Source organism: Trichechus manatus, unplaced genomic scaffold (assembly GCF_000243295.1).
Source record: "Trichechus manatus latirostris isolate Lorelei unplaced genomic scaffold, TriManLat1.0 scaffold00128, whole genome shotgun sequence".
Classification (NCBI taxonomy): Eukaryota; Metazoa; Chordata; class Mammalia; order Sirenia; family Trichechidae; genus Trichechus; species Trichechus manatus.
In genome coordinates, this window is record NW_004444064.1 from 6,639,040 (window position 1) to 6,663,022 (window position 23,983).

General features: G+C 45.7%; 1 protein-coding gene across 1 annotated transcript in view; it reads right to left on the reverse strand.

Moving 5' to 3' along the window:
• PDE9A (phosphodiesterase 9A) overlaps nt 1–23,983 on the reverse strand; it is a 152,526-nt gene that overhangs the window by 11,024 nt on the left and 117,519 nt on the right. Inside the window, exons 7-13 of the mRNA XM_004384867.2 lie at nt 21,024–21,108; nt 13,655–13,736; nt 10,334–10,408; nt 5,099–5,185; nt 4,045–4,149; nt 3,615–3,697; nt 3,169–3,325 (exon numbers count right to left, since the gene is read on the reverse strand). Coding sequence (XP_004384924.1) covers nt 3,169–3,325; nt 3,615–3,697; nt 4,045–4,149; nt 5,099–5,185; nt 10,334–10,408; nt 13,655–13,736; nt 21,024–21,108 — 674 coding nt within the window. The remainder of the gene's footprint in view (nt 1–3,168; nt 3,326–3,614; nt 3,698–4,044; nt 4,150–5,098; nt 5,186–10,333; nt 10,409–13,654; nt 13,737–21,023; nt 21,109–23,983) is intronic.

The following is a 23,983-nucleotide window of genomic DNA, read 5'->3' on the forward strand; positions in this document are numbered from 1 at the left end:
TAACCCTGGTGGTGCAGTGGTTAAGTGTTTGGCTGCTAACCAAAGGGTCGGCTGCTCCTTGGAAACCCTATGGGGCAGTTCTACTCTGTCCTATAGGATCACTATGAGTTGGAATCAACTCTATGGCAATGGGTTAGTTAGTCGAGTTGGCCCCGACTCATGGTGACCTCATACACAATGAAACGAAATGCTGCCTGGTCCTGCACTATCTTTGTGATTGGTTGCAGATTGGATTGTTGTGATCCATAGGGTTTTCACTGGCTAATTTTTAGAAGTAGAACACCAGGCTTTTCTTCCTAGTCTGTCTTAGTCTGGAAGCCCCACTGAAACCTGTTCAACATCATAGCAACATGCAAGCCTCCATGACAGATGAGTAGTGGCTGCACATGAGGTGTGTTGGCTGGGAATCAAATCTGGGTCTCCCCATGAAAAGTGAGAATTCTCCACTGAACCATCAATCTTCATGCAGATTGATTTAGCATTGTGCACCCTCATGAAATTAGCAGATTTTAGCCAAGGACAAAAGTTTTCCCTGGATTTAACAATCTAGGTATGTGGTTCATTCCTCTCAGATCTTGTTGGAGGTCAAACACCAATTTTCTAAGAATATTTTTTCTATTATCTAATCTATATGTGGTTATATGTATACATGTTGCTTGTGAATGATCAAAGTCAGGGTATATTTAATAGCATTCTCCCATTAACAAATGTATAAATGGTGATGAAATGAGTTTTTTTTTTTAAAATGTTAAGTACTTTATTACCTTCTTAACCAAATATTGATTTAGGAGAAGTAACATAATTCAAAACCACGGCCATCCATCTGTCTGTACACCCATCCATCATCCATCAATCTATCCATCTGTCCACCCTTCCTTCCTTCCATCTATCCTTTAATCTACCTATCTATTTATTCCACACTCATTTAGAGAACACACCTCTCTGCCACGTATGTTCCACTTCTTTTTCCCACAATGCATTTTTTTTTTTATTGTACTTCAGGTGAAGGCTTACAGAACAAATAGTTTCTCATGAAACAGTAGTACACATATTGTTTTTACGACATTGGTTAACAACCCCACAACATATCAACCCTCTCCCTTCTTGCTCCACTTTTCAAAAAATATAAAATACAACCACAAGCATCAAATACAAAACCCAAATCAACCAACATAGGTAATCTCAAATGTATTCAGGGGAGGATCACTGGCATTTTAAATTAGGCAATTTGTCTGTAAAGATTTCACGTTGTATTAGTGAAGGATCTATTCAGTTATCTCTCAAAATCTTCAGAGACAAAAACATATTTTTAAAAATTGGAACAACTGATTTTATCCTGAGAAGAAAGTCTTAAAGCCAGTAAAATGTTTGAAAGAGGATAAGCCTTGTCCATTCCATAGTGGCTGGTGTGAGGACGTGCCATTTGTAGGGTGGCTGCTCCTCTAATCAGCCACCTTCTGTCTTTTCCACGTCGCTGCTCTGACACCTGTTGGGACGAGTCACGTGCAGGGGCAGGCAGCTTGCTCTGCTTCTCCAGGTCCTCTTCCTGGAGGAATTTTCACTGGGCAGCCACTAGGGGCAGCAGTGGCCAATGCCATGTTCTCTATGATGTGCACCTTCACCTACTTCAGAGAAAGAGTTGCTACAGCTAATCATAACAACACATGGCACATGCTTGCCAGGTGGTTCCATAAACATGTCGGAGAGGCCAGAAGGCCTGTAGATAAAGAGGAGATAATTGTACCAGGAACTGGTGATTCAATAAGGACTATGGCAGAGTACTACATTTAGTTTTAAACTTCCTGGAAGTGTGGGCTGATTGGGAAACAATTGTTTACGAGGCTGTCGCTGTCTGATAAAGTGGAGCTTATCAGTTCTCCAGGAGGGAGACGAGTGTTTTCCTGGCACTGGAGTCTAAGAGACTTTACCAGGTGCATCTTGAAGAAGAGCTATTAAGACACAGAATGGACAAGGTTTTCAGCTGTGTAATGGCAGAACATGGCTCCTCAAAGAGATGGAAGATGGTTCCTTGTCTTAGTTTCCTGTGGTTACCATAAAAAATGACCATATCCTGATGGCTTAAAACAACAGAAATTTATTCTCTCACAGTTCTGGAGACCAGAAGTCCAAAATTAAAATATTGGCCGTGCTGATTCTCTCTGGGGGCTGTAAGCGAGAATCGGCTCCATGCCTCTTCCAGCGTCTGATGGCTCCAGGTGTTCCTCAGCTTGTAGATGCATCCCTCCAATCTCCACCTCCATCTTCACGTGGCCTTCTGTGTGTGTCTGTGTCTTCTCCTTTCTGTCTCTTCTCATCTTGTCATTGGACTTAAACATCACCTGGGTAATCCAGAATGATCTCCTCATCTCAAGATCCTTCGCTTACATCTGCAAAGACCTTTTTTCCAAATAAGGTCACGTTCACAGGTTCTGGGGGTCAGGAGGTGGACCTATCTTTTTTTGGGGGGCCACCACTCAACCCACTACACTCCTCAAAGAGATCACTCTAATATCTTCCCTGCCCTAAAAATGGCGGCGGGTGGAGTGCTGAATTCAATGGGGGACAACCTGTGCAGAAGGGTGACATTATTTTTGGTGAGTTGGAAGCGTTTGCCTCAGGACAGGTGGCAGCTGTGCAAAATAATCTTCCTCTTGGGCAGGTGCCCTCTCCTCCTCCTCCCAACATGTCCCAAGAAGAGGGAAGCTTCCTGATCTGAAGTGGGTGGCAGGGTAACCTGGGCCACTGGGTGGCAGGTGACAGAGGCTGGGGGTTAGGGAGCAGTGGTAGGGCTTTGCTACTTTGGAGGCAGTGGACTGTGTTTTCCCAGCCTGCCGCCTACACACTGTGCTCTCTTGAGTGAGTTACTCATCCTCGTAAGCCTCAGTTTCCTTGGTTGTAAAATGGAGATAGGGCTTACCTTAAAGGGTGTTGTGAGGGTTAAATTAAACACTGGATGTGAAGTGCACGTCAATGGGATACCATCTACGCATGTCATAGGGGACATCTCTTCTTGGGGCTCCTCTGTGGGGCCTGGAGGTGCTGTTATGATCAGGAGCTTCTCCAATTGCCGGAGAGCAGGGTTCTGCTCTGTGGTTGTGCTTACTGCCCTTTCCCTGAGTGCCCTCCCCCACCCCACTCTGCAGCCAAGGGGCCCTCGCCCCCACAGACCTGTCTGATCTGCTTGAACCCCTCTGGCTGCACGTTGGAGAAGATGTTGCACTCAGGCTGGGCGAGGATCTGGAATGCCACGGCACAGTGGTGGTTCTCTAGGGGTGAGATGTCATTGTAGCGGACAGCCAGCTCTGTGCGTGCATTGATCTGGTACCTGGGGATACAGGAGAGATTCAAGGGAGGCCATGGAGACCCCAGCACTCACGCTCAGAGGCGCTGTTGACAGGGGAACTACTCTGAGGGTATAAGTGGTGCCTGTAGCCTAGAAGACAAGCCACAATGGGGCTGGAGAAACAGATCGCGGTCTGCATCTGCCAGAAACTCACTTCTCAAGTCCCTCCTCCCTCCGATAGCCAGAGTGTCCTTTAAAAGGAAAGAAAGAAGGGAAGGAAGGAAGGAAAGAAGAAAAATAGAAAGAAAGAAAGAAAAAATGATGCACGCACGTGTTGTTGTATCCTGGATGATCCAAATCATGGCAGATGGCTGCAGTCATCAGGATCAAGATGTCCATTTGGGAAAACTTCTCCTGGATGGGAAAACATAGTTAGGTTTCTGCCCTCTTTGCTCTGGGGGTGCAGGAGGGTTGAGAGGAGGTTGGAATCGGTGGGCACTGAGGGAAATGGGTGATGTGGGCAAGATGAAGCTCCTTTCAGTCATCATGGGACCTTCAGCCTGTGCAAGAGAACCTGTCTGTTCTCTGCGGTGGCTGAGGAGGTGGCCACCTACTGGTTTAATTGTAGGAATGACCTCAGTGCTGGGAAGCTTATGGCCTGGAGCGGGTAGCTTCCCTGGTGGGTGGCGGGGATGCTGGGGAATAGGGGTAGCAGGCTGGATGGTGACTGGCAGCAGCGGGGGACCCACACCAGGACCCACCTGGAGACCACAGAGCCAGACCATGCTGTACATCATCTGGGTCACGCAGAAGCAGTGCCGGAAGTTATGGAAAGGGTTGTTCCTGTAGTTGTCATGCACGCAGAGCTGCAGGAGAGGCTGAACTCAAATGCCTGTTCCCAGGCTGCCCTCCCCCCATGGCGGATCAGGATGCACCTTTCCCCCTGGGTCCCCACTAGGACTGACTGTCTCAAGGCTCTCCACCACATCCCTGTCTGAACCCGTGGCCAGTGGTATTCCTGGACTTGCCAAAGGTAAGAGGATGGTGGCCCAGGAAAGCCATATGTGGCCGGAAGGCAGGTGTGGGATAGCCCTTCCCTGGGTTTCCACCAGGGCTTCACAGGCTGGGGTGTGCCCGGAGGTGTGTGAGGAGCCACATGGGGACATGCAGTTGGGGCTGGGGAGATGGCATGTGAGGGGCTCTGGGTTCCCAATCATTGTGAAACCACTTTGATAGGTTTTTAGTGTTTGGCTCTAAGCAATATTTTTTTATTCTAAAAAGGGATCTGCTGCTACATACACACACACGCACACACACATGCACACACACATACACACGTGTACACACAAGTACGCACATGCACTCAATATACACATGTACATGCACACGCATGCACACACAATGCTTACACATACATGCATACACACACACTCATATACATACATGCACACACGAGTGCACACACATACACACATGTATACGCATGCACACACACGAGTGCACACACATACACACGCACACACATGCACACACATACACACACAGACACTGTTGCTTTAGAACATATTGTTTCACTTGTCCCTCCTGGTTCCTATTTCTTTCTTTCTCATCAGGGCAGAAGCCTAGGAGGTAGAGAATGTTTTGGTGGAAGGACAGACAGGGATGGGTGCTGTCCTCCAGGAGTGCCCACGGGAACGTCCCCTCCATCTGTAGGCAGCCCAGGGTCCCCAGGAAGTCGCCAACAGTCAGCAGCCAGCTCTCCTGTAACTCAAGGAACCTGTGTTCCAGAAGGATAGCAGCGGGCCTGGCACTTACCAACCACCTCTTCAGAGTGATGGGGTTGATGTTGAAGTCTCTGACCAGACCGAGGTCATGGTACATGTGCTCTAAGCAGCTCAGCATCTGTGGACAATGGGAAGGGACGGTTGACAGAGGCAGCGGGTGAGCTTGGCTCCCCGCCCTGTCCTGCTTCTCTCCCTGGTCCGGGGAAGGCCACAATGAGGTCAAGCCCCAGGGGCTTCTCCCAGGCTGGCCCCCTTCCCAGAGGCTCCTCCTGAGGGCAGAGGGTGTGGGAAAACTTACGAGAAGACCCTGTTTATGGGGGGTTACAAGAGCTCCCAGGAAGGACATGGGGGCTTGAAGGAGCAGTCAGGATCTTCTGGCATTGGAAGAGCCAGATCAGAAGTCAACAAGAATTCTTTGCAAGAAGGGACAGTGGTTGGACGAGAGGGTGCACTACCGCCCCAATGACCACATCAGAATGATTGTACTTGTTTCTACACATGAAAACCACTACCGGTCTGTCAGTTTGTCGTACTGTGGTGGCCCGCATATTGCTATGATGCTGGATGCTATGCTACTGGTATTTCAGATACCAGCAGGGTCACCCATGGTAGACAGGTTTCAGTGGAGCTTCCAGACTAAGACAGTCTAGGAAGAAAGGCCTGATGACCTACTTCTGGAAATCAGCCAACGAAAACTTTATGGATCATAATAAAACATTGTCCAATATAGTGCTGGAAGATGAACTCTATGTTGGAAGTCACTCAAAATACACAGCAGCCACAACAATGGACTTGAGCAGACCTGCAATTGTGAAGATGGCACAGGACCAGACAATGTTTTGTTCTGTTGTACATGAGGTTGCCATGAGTCGGAGCCGACTCGACAGCAACTAGCAACAAAAACAAACACGCAAAAAACAATCTCAGAGGACTAAGACCACAGCGTAAGGTTCAAGGACACCAGCTCTACCTAACACAGACCTGGGGCCGGGATGTCCTCACTTGCTTGAGTTGTTGCTGTAGTTAGCTGCTGCGGAGTCCACACCGACTCAGGGAGACCCCATGTGCTGCACCGGAGAACTGTTCCAAAGGGTTTGAGACTAGAGAGCCAAAGAGCTTTGATGACTGGCATCCAAACATGCTTAGCTCTGCTCCTGAGAGGGCCTGAGGCACTTGGTACGGTCTTCATGTCTCATCGAACGTCCTGAAGGTGACCCTCTGTCTGGGCGAGCTTCCCCTCCCGCGCCTTGCATAGACCTCTGATTTCTAGAGAAGTCTGTGCTCAAGCTGAAATGGGTATTGTTTTTAGTCCCAAGGAGGATTTATTGTCTTGTTGAGATCTTCTTAAATATAGCTCAGAGCTTTGGGGCTAACTGAGCAAAAGAGGACAAGATTCAATGACTGAAAAAATAACAAACTGTGAACTTGACAAGAGACGACGCTGTGTTTTGGGAAAAGCAGGTCTTGGACAGCCTAAGGATGGAGGGGCTCTGCAAAATGGGGACAGTTGCGTGTCCCTGGGGGCTTGTGGCATGACATCTGAGCAGCCCCACCAGCCAAGGGCTCCCTGGCACAGGGCCACTCTGCCTGCGTTCCGCCTTCCAGCAATTCCCAGTTGCCCCAACACCTGCCCGAGGCAATGGGCTGTCTGTCGCCTTGGAGCCTGGCTCTCTGCCTGCTTTGCTCGCGGTGTGATCTCCTCTTCACGAAAGGACGTGCAACCCAGACATCCTTACTTGTTACACAATGTGAGAACTGGAAACGCTCTAAGTCAGCTGAAACTTTGTAGAGCCAACCCTATAATCAAGGCGCTGATGAAATGGCTACAAAAGCAGAGAATCCTTGGGTATGGCAAAGAATTCATTTGGAAGATCAGAAATCACCTCAAACACAGGCCACTATTGGGCATTTAGGATTTCACCTAGGGAATTTCCTTGCAGCATGCTCTAACCGCACACGTGTCTTCCTCGAGGGGAGAGTGCTTACGTAGACTGGATAATGTCCCCTGGTGGCAGGCTTGGAGAACAGTGGTCCTTGCAGGAACCCCTTATAGAGCGGTATGATGGGTAGGTGGGCTTCGGCTAGAGGCTAGGAGGGCTGGTTGCTGGGCCTGCCGCCCAGGCTGCTGGCCAGCTGCTGCCTGGGATCCCCCAGCTTTGCAGGTGACACGCATGCCTGGCCGGGGGCCCACTGTCCAGAGTTGCTGGTCCCCCCATTGTCCAGATGCTGGCCCTCAGGACCTGTTATGGATTGAGTTGTGTCCCTCAAGAAACATTTGTTGAAGTCCTAACCCCAGTACCTCTGAACGTGACCCTGTTTGGAAATAGGGTCTTTGAAGATATTTCCAGGTTAACAAGATCATAAGGAGTAGGGTGGGTCCCTAATCCCTTCTGAGTGGTGTCTCAGAAAAGAGGAGAGACAGAGAGAGTACACACAGGGAGAAGGCACCATGTGAGATGCTGCAAGCTAATGGTGTAAAATCCTTACTTTCCCGATTGTCAGAGCTGTCGCTGCTGCGGACTTGTCAAAGAGAGCGGGTAGGGGGTGGGGGGCAACCTGTCGGCGTCTCTCTGTTATGGAAAAGCTGGAAGGAGTCGTTCGATTTTGGGGTGTTGAAAATAGCTAGGCCTGATGGCCACGATGAAGGATCTTTTATTTTCTTGGGGTTCAGAAAGAAAGGAGTATAACTAGTATCTTTAGATAACTTGCTGTAAATTACTGCCAAGTTGGCCCCTGACTCATGGTGACTTCATGCACAACGGAACAAAACGTTGCCCGGTCCTGTGCCATTCCGATGATGGGTTGTGGATCAGAGCACTGTGGTCCATAGGGTTTTCACTGGCTGATTTTTGGAAGTAGATTGCCAGGACTTGCTTCCTAGTCTGTCTTAGTCTGGAAGCTCTGCTGAAACCTGTTCAGCATCACAGCAACATGTAAGCCTCCACTGACAGATGGGTGGTGGCTATGTATGAGGTGCATTGGCTGGGAATCGAACCTGGGTCTCCTGCATGGAAAGCGAGAATTCTAACACTGAATCACCACCGCCGCCATATTAGATAATCAGAGTAAACCAAAAAAATCTCCATTTTTGTGGTTTTTAAAAATGTTGTTGTGTTTTAGGTGAAATTTTACAGTGCAAATTAGTTTCTCATTAAAAAATTTTATACACAAATTCTTTTGTGACATTAATTGCAATCCCTGCAATGTGTCAGCACTCTCCCCCTTTCCCTGTTCACCCTGGGTTCTCCATGTCCATTTATCCAGGCTTCCTGTCCCTTCCTGCCTTCGTGGCTTTGCTTTCGGGCAGGTGTTGCTCATTTGGTCTCTTATACTTGACTGAGCTAAGAAGCACCTACTTGCCCGGTGTTACTGTTTGCTTTATAGGCCTGTCTAATCTTTGGCTGAAATATGGACTTTGGGAGTGGTTTCAGTTCTGAGTTAGCAGGGTGTCTAGGGGCCATAGTCTCGGGGGTTCCTCCAGTCACTGTCAGACCAGTAAGTCTGATCTTTTTTTGTGAATTTGAATTTTGTTCTAATTTTCCTCCTGCTCTGCCCAGGACTCTCTATTGTGATCCCTGTCAGAGGGTCGGGGGTGGTAGTCAGGAACCATCTAGTTCTTCTGGGCTCAGACTGGTGGAGACTGTGGTTCATGTGGTCCATTAGTCCTCTGGACTAGTATTTTCCTTTGGCTTTCTTCATTCTGCTTTGCTCTGAACGTGATGGGACCAATAGACGTATCTTAGATGGCCACTTGCAAGCTTTTAAGATCCCAGATGTTACTCACCAAAGTAGAATGTAGAGCATTTTCTTTATAAACTATGTTATGCCAATCGACCTAGATGTCCCCTGAGACCATAGTCTCCAGTAACTCAGTTCCTCAAGGTGTTTGGATGTGTCAAAGCTTCTATCACTTTGCCTTGGTCAAGTTGTGCTGGCTTCCCCTATATTTATTGCGTGTTGTCTTTCCCTTCACCAGAGTTACCGCTTGTCTACTATCTAGTTAGTAAATTCCCCTCCCTGACCCTTCCCTCCCTCATAACCATCAAAGATTGTTTCTTCCTGTATGTAAACTTTTTCTTAGGATTTCATAATAGTGGTCCCATACAATATTTGTCCTTTTGTGACTGACTTATTTCACTCAGCATAATGCCCTCCAGATTCAGCCATGATGTGAGACGTTTCAAGATTCATCATCGTTCTTTATCATTGCGTAGTACTCCATTGTGTGTATGTGCCATAGTTTGTTTATCCATTCATCTGTTGATGGGCACTTAGGTTGTTTCCATCTTTTTCTTATTGTGAATAATGCTGCAATGAACATGGGTGTGCATATGTCTATTTGTGTGATGGCTCTTATTTCTCTGGGATATCTTCCTAGGAGTGGGATTGCTGGATTGTATGGTATTTCTACTTCTAGCTATTTAAGGAGGTGCCATATCGTTTTCCATAGTGGTTGTACCATTTTGCATTTCCACTAGCAGCGCATAGGAGTTCCAATCTCCCCACCACCTCTCCAACATTTGTTATTTTCTGTTTTTTTTTTTTTGATTCTTGCCAGTAATGTCAGGGTGAGATGGAATTTCACTGTGCTTCTGATTTGCATTTCTCTTATGCCTAGTACTAGTTTTGTGTTTTCTCAGAAAAAGGGAAATTTTAAAATCTTGCTGCAAAAAGGGGCTCACTATTCCCTAAATTTGCACCCACACATTTAATCCTGCGTTTCCTTCAACCTGGGTAGGACACAGCCGCCTGGGCCTTGCCACTGCTGACAACTTTTTCACAGCAGAACATTCTGATTTAAGCCTCTTTCTTGAGCAAATGTTTGCTCCAAAGCACGAGAGCTGCGCATCCTGTGTTTTCTTCCTCCACTTGCTGGCACAGCTCCTGGCTGGCTCTGCAGGGTTGAGTCTGTGTGGATAACCAACAGTTGACCCCTGCAGAACTCAAGAGAATGTTCTATGGAGGGTTGGCCTCCTCAGAGTTCCAGGGTCTGGAGTCTCCCTGGACTTGAAGACTTTCTCCTTTGCTCATGGCATCTTCCTTCCTGAGTTCTGTGTCCAGGGCCCTCCCAAGCCTACATGGTGTAAGTCTGTGCTAAAAGCTGGAGAATCAAGTTGTTTTTTTTTTTTAGAGAACACACAAAGGAGGAAGAACAAGGGGCATGCTGGTGAGGGCCAATTTATCCTTCTCCACTAGCGTTCCAGCCTTCCCAAACAGCTTCTGGTGAGGACTAAAGCCAGCCACCGCCAGGGATGCCCCCACTTACCTCATTGGGCTCCCAAAGCCAGACATCAAAGGTCGGCTTCCGTAGAGCATCGATGGTCTCCGGAGAGAGCAGGTACTAGAAAGGACAAGATTTGGTGTTAACGGGGCAACGGTGGGCTTTTGTTTCTGGGACAAAGCCCGGTGGCCTTGGACATGTGCAGTGGCGTTTCCTACAGTTTCTTTTTGCTCCCCTTTCAAGAATACCTGCATCCAGACCCAAGCCTACGTTCTATAAGGATTCTGGAAAGGGCAAAGCTATAGGGACAGGAATCCAATCAGTGGTTGCCAGGAGCTGGGCGAGAGAGAAGGGAAGGGACAGCAAAGAGGCCTGAGGGAACTTGTGGAGGGATGGGAATGCTCCGTGTCTTGATTGTGGCAGAGACTACAGCTCTCTCTCTCTCTCTCTATATATATATATACTAGTTGCTGTAAAGTCAGTTCTGACTCATAACAACCCCATGTGTGTCAGAGTAAAACTGTGCTCTGTGGGGTTTTCAATGGCTGGTTTTTTGGAAGTAGATCACCAGGCCTTTCTTCCAAGGTGCCTCTGGGTGCACCTGAACCTCCAGGTGCAGTCACCATTTGCATCACCCAGGGACTCCACGTGACTATATAAATTTGTCAAAATTCACAGTATTCCACACCTAGAAAAGATGAATTTTACTGCCTGTAAATTGTCTCTCAGTTGGCCCGGGAGTTGTGGGTTATTGTTAAGCTGTTTAGCATTGTCTCCCACCCACAACCATACTTGACTAGTTTCGCCTTAATGGAGCCCTGGTGGCACAGTGGTTAAGAGTTGGGCTGATAACCAAAAGGCCGGCAGTTTGAATTTACCAGCCTCTCCTTGAAAACCCTATGGGGCAGTTCTACTCTGTCCTATAGGGTTTCTATGAGTCAGAATCAACTCGACAGCAATGGGTTTGATTTTTGATTTGGAAATTATATCTCAGCAAACCTGACTTTCAAAAATACAATTAAGTGAATTCAAGAGAAAGAAAACCAGTTAGCTGTGGAGAAAATACTGGCTATGGAGCTCTTTTGAGTTCCTGTCTTTGGTAAGCCATCGCTGGTTCTGGCTGTGAGCCGACACAGCACAGCGGGCTGGTCAGGCTGCAGCCTGAGGCTGGCTGCATGGACACCACAGTTTAGGCTCAATTGTCCTAAAAAGCACGAGGCTGTGTTTTAGACAAAAGACAGTGACAACACATGTGTACTACTGTTTCATGAGAAACTATTTGTTCTGTAAGCCTTCACCTGAAGTACAATAAAAAAATAAAATAAAATAAAATAAAAAAGACCGTGACAGGGTTGGGAATAAGATGCATCTTCTCCTAGGTGTCTGTGTTTATTTGTTTTTACAAAAGCGCTGCTATGGAGGACTGACCTTTTTATTTTGGACCTAGGCTGTGTGTTGTGATTCCCCGGGGCAGGAATCTTGAGAGATTTCAGTCATATTTTCTTACAGAAAAGGGCATCAGTCTCCCCTGAAAATCTCAGACAAGGTTTAGCAGGCTGTTGGGAGCCGAGTGGGGGGGCGCGCTGACCAATGGGCACCAGTGGCCAACAGAGGGCTCCGAGAGGCTCTTTGATGCCCACTCGGACCCTAGGCAGTGGGAAAATCACCTTGCTTGTGGCTCCATTTCTCTCATCTATGGGACTGGTACCACCCACCGCAGGTCACTTGTGGGGACCCCTAATCTTTTTTTTTGTAATTACGGTAAAATACATATCACAAAATCTTGCCATTTTCACCATTTTTAAGTGCACCGTTCAGTGACATTAATTACATTCACTGTATTGTGCAGCCATCACCATTATCTGTTTCTGAAAGCTTTCCATCACCCCAAACAGAAACTCTGTACCCCTTAAGCAATAACTCCTCGTTCCTCCCTTCTCTCAGTCCCAGTAATCATTAACCCACTTTCTTTCTTTATGCATTTTTCTATGCTAGGCATTTCATATAAGTGGGATCATATAATATTTTTCTTTTTGAGCCTGACTTATTTCACTCAGCATATGTTTTCAAGGTACATCCATGGGGTAGCATGTATTAAGATTTCATTTCTCTTTTTGGCTGAGTAATACACCTTCTCCTCACTTATCAACATGGTTGGGTTCCAAAGACCAGGTTGTTATGTGAAATAGGCGTTATATGAAAATGGAGGATGACCACATCAGATCACGAAAAATGGAGGATGACTACATTATTACATAATTGCCAAATGACATTATTACATAACTGCCAAACCACTGAGAATCATGGCCTAGCCAAGTTGACACACAGCCTTAACCATCACCTCGCACTTCAGTGTTCATTACTGCCGGACATATGTTGTTAATACTCAAAATAGTCTGACAGATTTTTTACTACTGTCATAAATGAAAAATGTGGGCTAACAAGACAGTTGATAAGTGAGGAGAAAGTGTATTCCATTGTATGGGTATACCACATTTTTAGAAATTGTGGTGAAAATATACACAACAAAACATATGCCAACTCAACAACTTCTACAAGTATAACTCAGTGACATTGTTTACATTCTTTGAGTTGTGCAACCATTCTCATGGTCCTTTTCCAAATCGTTCCACCACCATTAACATAAACTCAATGTCCCCTAAGCTGGACAGACCACACATTGTTTGTTCATCTCTTGATGGACACTTGGGTGGTTTCCACCCTTTGGGGAAGCCCTCATCTTAGCTCAAGAGTAAATTAAATATCGGGTGGGCCAGCATTTCGCTCATGCATCAGCTGAAAGCATTTTCGAGATGGGTGGCCAAAATCACGAGACTGTTTTTTCTCTTAGTTGTTTGAAAAAAATCCCCAGGGCATGGCTACTTTAAGAAGGGCTATTTCTCTTCTAGTTGAGAAATCTTTTATGCCGAATGCCAACAGTTTTATAACTATACAATATATAGTTATATAATAACTACATATTACTCAGGGACAAGGAATCCAGTGAAGCAGACTTTAAAAAATGTATTTAAAATTAAAGTTATTTAAAGTAACACTGAAGTGTAAAAACCATTTACGAGACCGCAGTGGGGGCTGGAGCGGGCAGCAGTGAGGAATTACTGTCTCCTTGCACAAAGTGAAGTAGGGTCTGGGATTCCTTTTGCTAAACAAATGTCAAAGAGAAAAAACATTCTGCCTGAGAAAAACAGGAGCACTGGTAGCCCAGCGGTGGGGTGGGAGCTGTGTTTGCAGATGTGCAGACAGCTGGGCTGACCAGGAGGCCAGGGTGGCCGGGCATGGGGTGCTGTGGTCTGGGGCTGTGGACCTGGAGGGTCAATGTCTTCAGAGCCAGAACTGCGATGTTACCTTGGGATAAGGTGGGACATCGCGTTGCGTCGTCAACCTCTTGCTGTTATCCAGGAAACTGTATTTACAGGGACAGCTGGTCCTGCAAAGAAGAATGAAGCTTAGTTCTGGTACTCTTGCTTCAAATTTCTCTCTCTCTTTTTTGTTTAATTGTGGTAAAATATACATAAGAAAACATTCGACATTTCAACCATTTTTATGTGTACAACTTAGTGACATGAATTACATTCACCATGTTGGGCAACCGTCACCACCATCCATTTCCAAATGCTTCTCATCACCCTAAACAGAAACTCAGTACCCCTCCAGCAATGGTTCCCCATTTCCTCCTCCCATCAGCCCCTGGTAACCACTAATAAACTTCGTCTCTATGCATTTTCCTATTCTAAATTTTTCATGTGGGTGAGGTTACATAATATCTGTCCTTTTGTGCTGTGTTATTTCATTCAGCATAATGTTTCCCAGGTTTATCCGTGTTGTAGCATGTAGCAGAATTTTATATCTCTTTACGGCTAAGCAATATTCCATTGTGTGGTGTCTTAGTTACCTAGTGCTCCTATAACAGAGATACAAACAAATTTATTTCCTCACTGTTCAGGAGGCTAGAAGTCTGAATTAAGGGTGCTGGCTCTAGGGGAAGACTTTCTCTTTCTGTCGGCTCTGGAGGAAGGTCCTTGTCTCTTCAGCTTTTGCTCCCTGGTTCCGTGGAGATCTACTTGTGGCTCGGCATCTCTCTTTCCCCATCTCTGCTTCTTAGCTTGCTTGTTTAATCTCTTTTATATCTCAAGATACACGCTACACTGCTCCTGCCTCATTAACATAACAAAGAACCCATTCCCACAGGCATAAAACAAAAAACAAAAAACCCCTAACAAACCCGTTGCCATTGAGTTGATTCCAGCAACCCCATAGAGCAGAGTAGAACTGCCCCATAGGGTTTTCCAAGGAGCGGTTAGGGGATTCGAACTGTTGACCTTTTGGTTAGCAGCTGAACTCTTTAACCACTGTGCCACCAGGGCTCTGCCACAGGCATAGAGGTTAGGATTTACAACATACATTTTTGGGGGACACAATTCAATCTATAACATGTGGATAGACCACATTTTTTTATTCATTCACAGCGGACTTATTAGGAGAGGGGTGTCCACACCTGGTTTGTTAGGAGACTCACAGGTTGATTGGCAGTGTGGTGGGGGGACATCAGTGTGTCAAATGCAGCAGAAGATACTGCCATTTGTCAATCAGGTATCATTTTGGGGGAGAGCAATTTAATACTATATAGAAAAAGTCATAAAGAAAGTCATATCATTTAAGGCCGCCTGTCTACTCTGGGGAATTGATCTTAAGCAAAGACTTAAACACAAGCAAAGAGCTCTCAGCACAAAGATATTTATTGCAGCATCATCTGTTGCTACAAAACCACAAAATGTCCCCAAATAGGAAGTAATTGAAACCATCGTGGTACATCAACATGGCGGATGATTATGTGATCATTAAGATAAGTTGAATATTATGTGAAATCAGGGAATTTTCAGTGAAAAAGGAAAATCAAAACGTTGCATACGATACGTTCACAAAGCACTAGTACTACAAAAGAATGCAGAGGAAATTTACCACACCACGAGGAACAAAGAATACACGGTAGGTTAAAATTGAGCGCGGATTGTTGTCTTCAGGAAAAAATCTATGAGCTGTACGTTGGTTACAATTTAATCTACTTATTGTTCTCAACATAGGAAGTGAAAAGAGATTACAAAACAGTATTTTTTTTTAGTTGTTTTCAAAAATAGACATCTATACATACAAAAACATCTGGAAGATTTAAATTGGGGCATCATTAAATTGGCTGCTCTCATTATTGCTATTCTTCCCCCTCATTGGTATATTCTGGAAGTTTTACAATGAGCCTATGCTACTTTCAAACTCAGAATAATAAATCTATTCCCTTTTGGAAAAAAGAGCTTTTGGTATAATTTTCTTGGTATGCTGCTCTTCCTTTCCTGCACTTGCAGAAATCCTGAGTTGCTTCAATGGTTTGCTGAGCAAAAGAATAACAAAACGAATGATCCAATAAAATGTACCCATAAAAGGATTTCCATTGTCACCCCAGTCAATGAGAAATCCCATTTACACATTTCTGAGCTGTGGTGACCTTGGTTTGTACAATTAAAATATATAGTAGTGTTATTATGGCTTTTCTGCCTTTAGCCTCTTTTGTATAAACATTTACGAGTACCTGGGGAGTGCAAACAGTTAAGTGCTTAGCTACTAACCAAAAGGTTGGAGATTTGAGTCCTCCCAGAGGTGCCTCAAGAGAAAGGCCTGGTGATCTACTTCCAAAAATCAGCCATTGAAAACTCTATGGGGTGGTTCTGCTCTGACACACGTGGTGGGTGTTTTTGGTATAAACACGCACACACACGAGGTCTGTGTAGGTCTGCATTTCCCAGGAGGGTTACGAAAACTTTTCAACAAGCAACATGGTTTCACCGATGGGATCCAGCTGTTTGCTGAAATCCCAGTGTGGAAGCAGATAAGGCAACGCTCGGTGCCTGGCAACCCTGCGGAGGCCTTCTTGCCTCAGGCCACTGCCCAGGCGCCTGCTCCCTCTGCACCCCGTTGCCATGGAAACAGGCATCCTCCTCACTCACTGTGTGGCTGGCACCGGGCCTTTTCTTTTTATCGTATTTGGAGCTGATTTTCATTTCCTGGGCTCCCTCCCCACCCTTCCCTCGCCGGGGGCTCTGTCTGGTCAGGGGCCATTAGTTCGGGATGAAAGCAGAGATTATAGATCCCCAGAGCCCTCCATTGGTATTCAGGCTACTGGACCTCTGTGTCCCAGGACACTGTGTGGGGGTGCAGGCATGGTGCAGGGGCTGGAGTGATGGCCACCCCATAAGGCCTGGCCGCTGCACTATATATGGGCAGGCAGAAAAACTATGAGAGACATATTTGGGGATTGTATGGATAACACTGAGAAGAACGGAAATTCCAGGATACTTGATTATGCTCATGTAGAACCTGTACATAGACAGGTAAGAGACAGTCATTCAAACAGAGCAAGAGAACACTGCATGTTTTAAAATCAAGAAAGGTGTGTGTCACAGTTATATCCTTTCATCATACTTATTCAATCTGTATGCTGGGCAAATAATCTGAGAAGGTGGACTATATGAAGAAGAATGTGGCATCAGGATTGGAGGAAGACTCATTAATAACCTGCGATATGGAGATGACACAACCTTGCTTGCTGAAAGTGAAGAAGACTTGAAGCACTTACTGATGAAGATCAAAGACCACAGCCTTCAGTATGGATTACACCTCAACATAAAGAAAACAAAAATCATCACAACTGGACCAATAAACAACATCATGATAAATGGAGAAAAGATTGAAGTTGTCAAGGATTTCATTTTACTTGTATCCACAATCAACACCCATGGAAGCAGCAATCAAGAAATCAAATGACATATTGCATTGGGCAAATCTGCTGCAAAAGACCTCTTTAAAGTGTTAAAAAGCAAAGATGTCTCTTTAAGGACAAAGGTGCGCCTGACCCAAGCCACGGTGTTTCAATCGCCTCATATGCACACGAAAACTGGACAATGAATAAGGAAGACTGAAGAAGAATTAATGCCTTTGAATTATGGCGTCAGCAAAGAATATTGAATATACCATGGACTGCCAAAAGAATGAACAAATCTGTCTTGGAAGAAGTACCACGAGAATGCTCCTTAGATGCAAGAATGGCTAGACTTTGTCTCACGTGCTTTGGACGTGTTATCAGGAGGGATCAGTCCCTAGGGAAGGACATCATGCTTGGTAAACTAGGGGGTCAGTGAAAAAGAGGAAGACCCTCAACAAGATGGATTGACACAGTGGCTGCAACAAAGGGCTCAAGCGTAACAATGATTGTGAGGATGGCGCAGGACCAAGTAGTGTTTTGTTCTGTTGTATATGGGGTGGCTATGAGCAGGAACTGACTCAACGACACCTAACTACAACAACAACGGCAACAGAACAATAGGATAGGGCAGCCTGTCCCAGCCGGTGTCTGTGAGCCTGAAAACGACTTCACTCCTGGTCCTGAAAGGCAGGTTTGGATCCACTTGGGCTGTGATGGTATCGGGGAATGTGGTCACCATCTCCTGCTCAGCAGCCATTCCTGAGGGCACAGACTGGTTCTGCGCCTGCCTGGTTCCTCATCTCCTCTCTGCTCTCCTGAGCTGGCTGACCCCAGGGAAAGGGGCCACTTAGCTGCTCACACTTCTCCCCCTGGCAGCACGTGGGGGTCACATCTTAACAAGTCTGGTCTTGGGGACTCTGAATTGCTCCATGGCCCCCACACACGATTAAAATGGAACCTCAGCATCAAGAGGGACAGAAGAGTACACATCCCAAATGGCTCATTGATCTGAACTTAGTTTTACAGAAAGCAAAGGAGAGGGTTTTTTGTGTGGGGACGTGGGGCTGGGGCTGTGAGCTAGGGTCTGGGGTGGTGGATCTCACTGTGCATTTGACCAGAGCCCAGAATACTGTGGTTTTCTTTCTAAACATGTGAGTGGTGTTCCTGATTTGGATTGAGAAGCCACATTTGTCATATCACACCTTTGCAGGAAGTGTGAACGTTGCATCTGAGACATCGCTCCAGAAGCCCAGGAGGCCTGGAGGATGCCTGCTCTTTGGGTGGTGGTGCTGGGAGCCCTGAAAATGCACCTCCTGGGGAACATGGAAGAGCCTTTCATTGCTTCAATGGGAACACGCAGCCGCCTGGTAAGGCCCCCATGGGCACCTGGCAGCTGGCCATCTTGCCCTCACTCCAGAGCTCTTCTTTCCATGAGCTCTGAAGCCGTGGGTCCCTGCCCCAAACAGAGCCAGATCCCTGCCTTATGCAGTCTTGGGAAGCTGTGCCACAGAGCTCCTGGGGTACTTGGTCCTGATGTGTACCACACCAGCCCACCACCCTTCTGTCACAGCCTATTGGCTGCACACGTGGTCACGGCAGCTGTTCGGAGTCCATGGAGAGGTCTGGCACAGAGCAGATGGGGTCTGGCTAATTGGAGTTTCTCACTTGGGCATTAGGACCAGCCACAGGGATGGAGGTCCAGCAGTTGCAGCAGGGGCAAGTGGTAGTCAGAGGGTGAGGCTGATTGTCACTAATGGAGCTATGACGGCCCTGAGGCTGAGGGCGCCATGATGGTCAGGGGTCCTTGGAGCTCAGCATCCTTCCAACTGCCAAGCCAGGTCCCAGCTGGTTCCTATGCAACTACAGGGCTCTTACTTGAGGTCATGTGCGGGACCCTGATCTCTCACCCCTTAAAGAGCTTCCCACCATGGGGATGATGAAGATGAATTATTCACTCACAGTTTTCTGCAGTCCCAAACTCCTTTGCCCCAAATTCCCCCAAATCAAATGGGATGAGACAACCCTAAATTCAAACTGACCACAAATAAATGCGACAAAATATAGCACAGTCCACATAGGCCTCCTGACCTGGCTTGAAAAGCACCACTTCCAGTCAGCCGTCCTCCCATCTGTCTGTTACCTGCAGCCACCAGTAGGCAGGCCAGCCCTGATGGACTCAATGGGAACCAAGCTCAGCATCAGCTTTCCCTTAGCCTCTTGCTCCATGCAAACCTTCTGTGTTGCCACATATTTTCTCCAGCAGGCTTGCCCTTGATTTTATAAAGTCAGGAAATGATCTTCCATCTGTTAAATGACCCCAGGGCCTTTAAGGACATTTGCATAGGCTATTCTTATGCTCACTGGTTCCCATTAAATCCCGCTGTGTGTCAAGGATATTTCTGAAGCTTGCCAGGAACTTGAGCGGTGATTTAATAGCATAGCATTCTAAGGGGTGATGGGTCACATTAGAACCACTTGGTTTCCTGGATGGTAACTATGGGCATGAAGAAAAAGCCAGGATGTCAGACCAGTGTGAGATGATCCGTGTAGAGCACTCAGCACGGCACCTGCACAAAGGAAGTGCTCAATGTATGTGCTATCGCCACCATCAACAGCCTCACCACCATCATCATCCTCACCACCATCATTGCTGTCATCACTATCATCATGACTCCCACCATCATCATCATGACCACCCCCATCATCTTCATCACCATCCATCACCACCACCACCATCATCGTTACTATCACTGACATTATCACCATCACCATGACCATCATCATCACCACCATCATTGTCACCATCATTATCCTCACCATCATCATTGCTGTCATCACTATCATGACCACCACCATCATCATCATCATGACCACCACCATCATCATCACCATCCATCACCACCACCACCATCATCATTACTATTACTGACATTATCACCATCACCATGACCGTCATCATCACCACCATCATTGTCACCACCATCATCATCCACACCATCATCATCCTCACCATCATCATCCTCACCATCATTGCTGTCATCACTATCATCATGACTACCACCATCATCATCATGACCACCACCATCATCATCACCATCCATCCCACCACCACCATCATCGTTACTATCACTGACATTATCACCATCACCATGACCATCATCAACACCATCATCATTGTCACCACAGTCATCATCCTCACCATCATCATCATCACTATCATTACCATCATTACCACCACCATCATCATCCTCACCATCCTCCTCCTCCTCATCACCATCACTACCACCATCATCACCACTATTATTACCATCACCATTATCATCAACATCATCATCACCATCATTTGTTATTAATATGCATCTCTGTCCTCAACCTGAACATTGTTCATGCAAACAGCTTCTCTCCACATTTGCTTCACAGTGAACTTTCAAGCGACGTAATGAAGCCTGGGGCATCTTTTCACCAATTATGGCTGCCTGAGCCGCCTCACACTGACTCCCCAGGAGCACTGGTGAAGGGACCCCTTGTTCCACGAAGAGGTGATTTCTATGACCAGAGCAGCTGCTACTTTGTGTTGTAGGGACTCCCACATGGGGGTGGGGCCTCTGGGGTACACTGGGACACTCGTCCCTCTAAGCCAAATGCCTTTTACTGTCCTCTTTCTTTAAAATCGATGCCAACTCCTTTAACGGGCTAAGTTAACACTAACACATCAAGACCACTGATGTGTGGGAAGATTACTCCTCTTTTATACGAAGTCATCTTCCTAGCCTCAGTCTGCCATAAACTCTCTTTTATTACAAGAAAGCTATACTTGAAAAGCAGATCCTAAGTAGATTGAGGCTATCTCCAGACTCTGCTCATACAAGCCAGAAACAAATAGAATTGTACCAGCTATTCTTTTAGGCAAACAAAACTCCCAAGCTCTCCCTTCTGCCTGCGGGCTCACCCCACAGACCTTACCTGTTGCTTCTGGCTGCCAGCTCCTCCCTCATCTTCTTAATGTCACTTTTGCATTTCTCAATCTCCACCACCTTCAGACCTTCCACTGGCAACAAAGAGAAACAAGGAGGCGGTTACCCTGTGTACATGTGGAGGGGCTTGCAGGGCTAGTACTTAAAGGCTAGCTCATGGCTCAAAGCATCCTGGGAGGAAACCTACCCCAAGCAGTGATCCCCATTCCTGCCCAGGATTCACCGCCTCACTCAACTCAGCCACAACGGGCTTCATCATCACCAGCAGCCATGGCCAAGTTTGAACCATTGCATCCATCAGTGCACTTTCTACAGGCTTGAACCCCTCCTCCTCCTCCACTCCCCAAGATTCTCTTAACCCTTCTTGTACCCAATTCTTGCTTTCTCTCTCTTCCCCCCTGAGCACCAGCTAAGGACATGGGACAAAGAAGTCTTTTATCCCAAAAAGAAAAGAAAGGGGAAAAATGGCCACACTGAACATTAAAATTCAGCAGAAGGCTCAGAAAAGCCACAAGCTTTCCCAGCAGCCATTAAAATCTCATTCAGATAAAAGCATTCATTTAAAGTTTCCCCCACAGAGAGCAGCTAACCAGGAGAAACTGTTGACTTAAAATAGATGAGAAATAAACAGGCCAACTTAACGTGGGCTTGATGACATTCACGGAGCCCTGTGGCAGAGCTGTGCCCCCAAAGTCATGATATTATTATTACTATTTTTTTAATTTTATTGTGCATTAGGTGAAAGTTTACAGTGCAAATTAGCTTCTCATTTAAAAATTTATACAGAAATTATTTTGTGACATTGGTTGAAATCTCCATAATGTGTCGCATTCATCCCCTTTCCACCCCGGGTTCCCTGTGTCTATTCATCCAATCTTCCTGTCCCTTCCTGCTTTCTGTCTTTGCTTTTGGGCAGGTGTTTCCCATTTGGTTTTGTATACTTGATTGAACTAAGAAGCACGTTCCTCCCCTGTGTTATTGTTTGTTTTATAGGCCTGTCTAATCTTTTTTCAACAATGTAAAGGGTTACTATTCACGTGTACCTCACTGGATGGAAAACACAGGAATCAAATCAACTACATCTGTGGAAAGAGATGATGAAAAAGCTCAATATCATCAGTCAGAACAAGGACAGAGGCTGACTGCAGAACAGACCATCAATTGCTCATAAGCAAGTTTAAGGTGATGCTTAAGAAAATTAAAACAAGTCCATGATAACCAAAATATGATTTTGAGTATATCCTACCTGCATTTGTAGATCATCTCAAGAATAGATTTGACGCATTGAATGCTAATAACTGAAGACCAGATGAGTTGTAGGATGACATCAAGAACATCATACATTAGGAAAACAAAAGGTCATAAAAAAGATGGGAAAGAAAGAAAAGACCAAAATGGATATCAGAAGAGATTCTGAAACTTGCTCTTGAATAAGAGTAGCTAAATTGAACGGAAGAAATGATGAAGTAAAAGAGCTGAACAGAAGATTTCAAAGGGCGGCTGAAGATGACAAAGTAAAGTATTATAATGACATGTGCAAAGAACTGGAGTTAGAAAACCAAAAGGGAAGAAGACGCTTAGCATGGGTCAAGCTGAAAGAACTGAAGAAAAAAATTCAAGCCTTGAGTTGCAATACTGAAAGATTCTATGGGCGAAATACTGAACGACACAGGCAGCGACAAAAGAAGATGAAAGGAATATACAGAGTCACTGTATCAAAAAGAATTGGTTGATGTTCACCCGTCTCAGGAGGTAGCATATGACCAAGAACTGATGGTACTGAAGTATGAAGTCCAAGCTGCACTGAAGACATTGGCGAAAAACAAGGCTTCAGGAATTGATGGACTACCAACTGAGATGTTTCAACAAACGAATGCGGTGCTGAAGGTGCTCACTCGTCTACGCAAAGAAATTTGGACAATAGCTACCTGGCCAGCTGACTGGAAGAGATCCATATTTACGCCCATTCCAAAGAAAGGTGATCCAATCGAATGTGGAAATTATCAAACAATATCATTAATATCACACCCAAGTAAAATTTTGCTGAAGATCACTCAAAAGTGTTTGCAGCAGTACATCAACAGAGAACTGCCAGAAGTTCAAGCCCGATTCAGAAGAAGACATGGAATAAGGGATATCATTATTGACATTAGACAGATCTTGGCTGAAAGCAAAGAATACCATAAAGACGTTTATTTGTGTTTTATTGATTATGCAAAGGCATTCGACTGTGTGGATCATAACAAATCATGGATAATATTGCAAAGAATGGGAATTCCAGAACACTTAACTGCACTCGTGCAGAATGTGTACATAGACCAAGAGGCAGTCATTTGAACAGAAAAAGGGGATACTGCATGGTTTAGTCAGGAAAGGTGTGCGTCAAGGTTGTATCCTTTCACCATAGTTATTCAATCTGTACACTGGGCAAATAATCTGAGAACCTGCACTATATTAAGAAGAACGTGGTGTCAGGGTTGGTGGAAGACTATTAACAACCTACAATATGCACATGACACAACCTTGCTTTCTGAAAGTGAAGAGGACGTGAAGCACTTACTGATGAAGATCAAAGACTACAGCCTTTAGTATGGATCACACCTCACCATAAAGAAAACAAAAATCCTCACAACTTGACCAATAAGCAACATCATGATAAATGGAGAAAAGATTGAAGTTGTCAAGGATTTCATTTTACCTGGATCCACAATTAACACCCATGGAAGCAGCAGTTAAGTAAATCAAACGACATATTGCATTGGGCAAATATGCTGCAAAAGACCTCTTTAAAGTGTTGAAAAGCAAAGGTGTCACTTTGAGGACTATGGTATGCCTGACCCAAGCCATGATATTTTCAAACTCCTCATATGCATGCAAGAGCTGGATGATGAATAAGGAAGACCAAAGAACTGATGCCTTTGAATTGTGGTGTTGTTGAAGAATACTGAA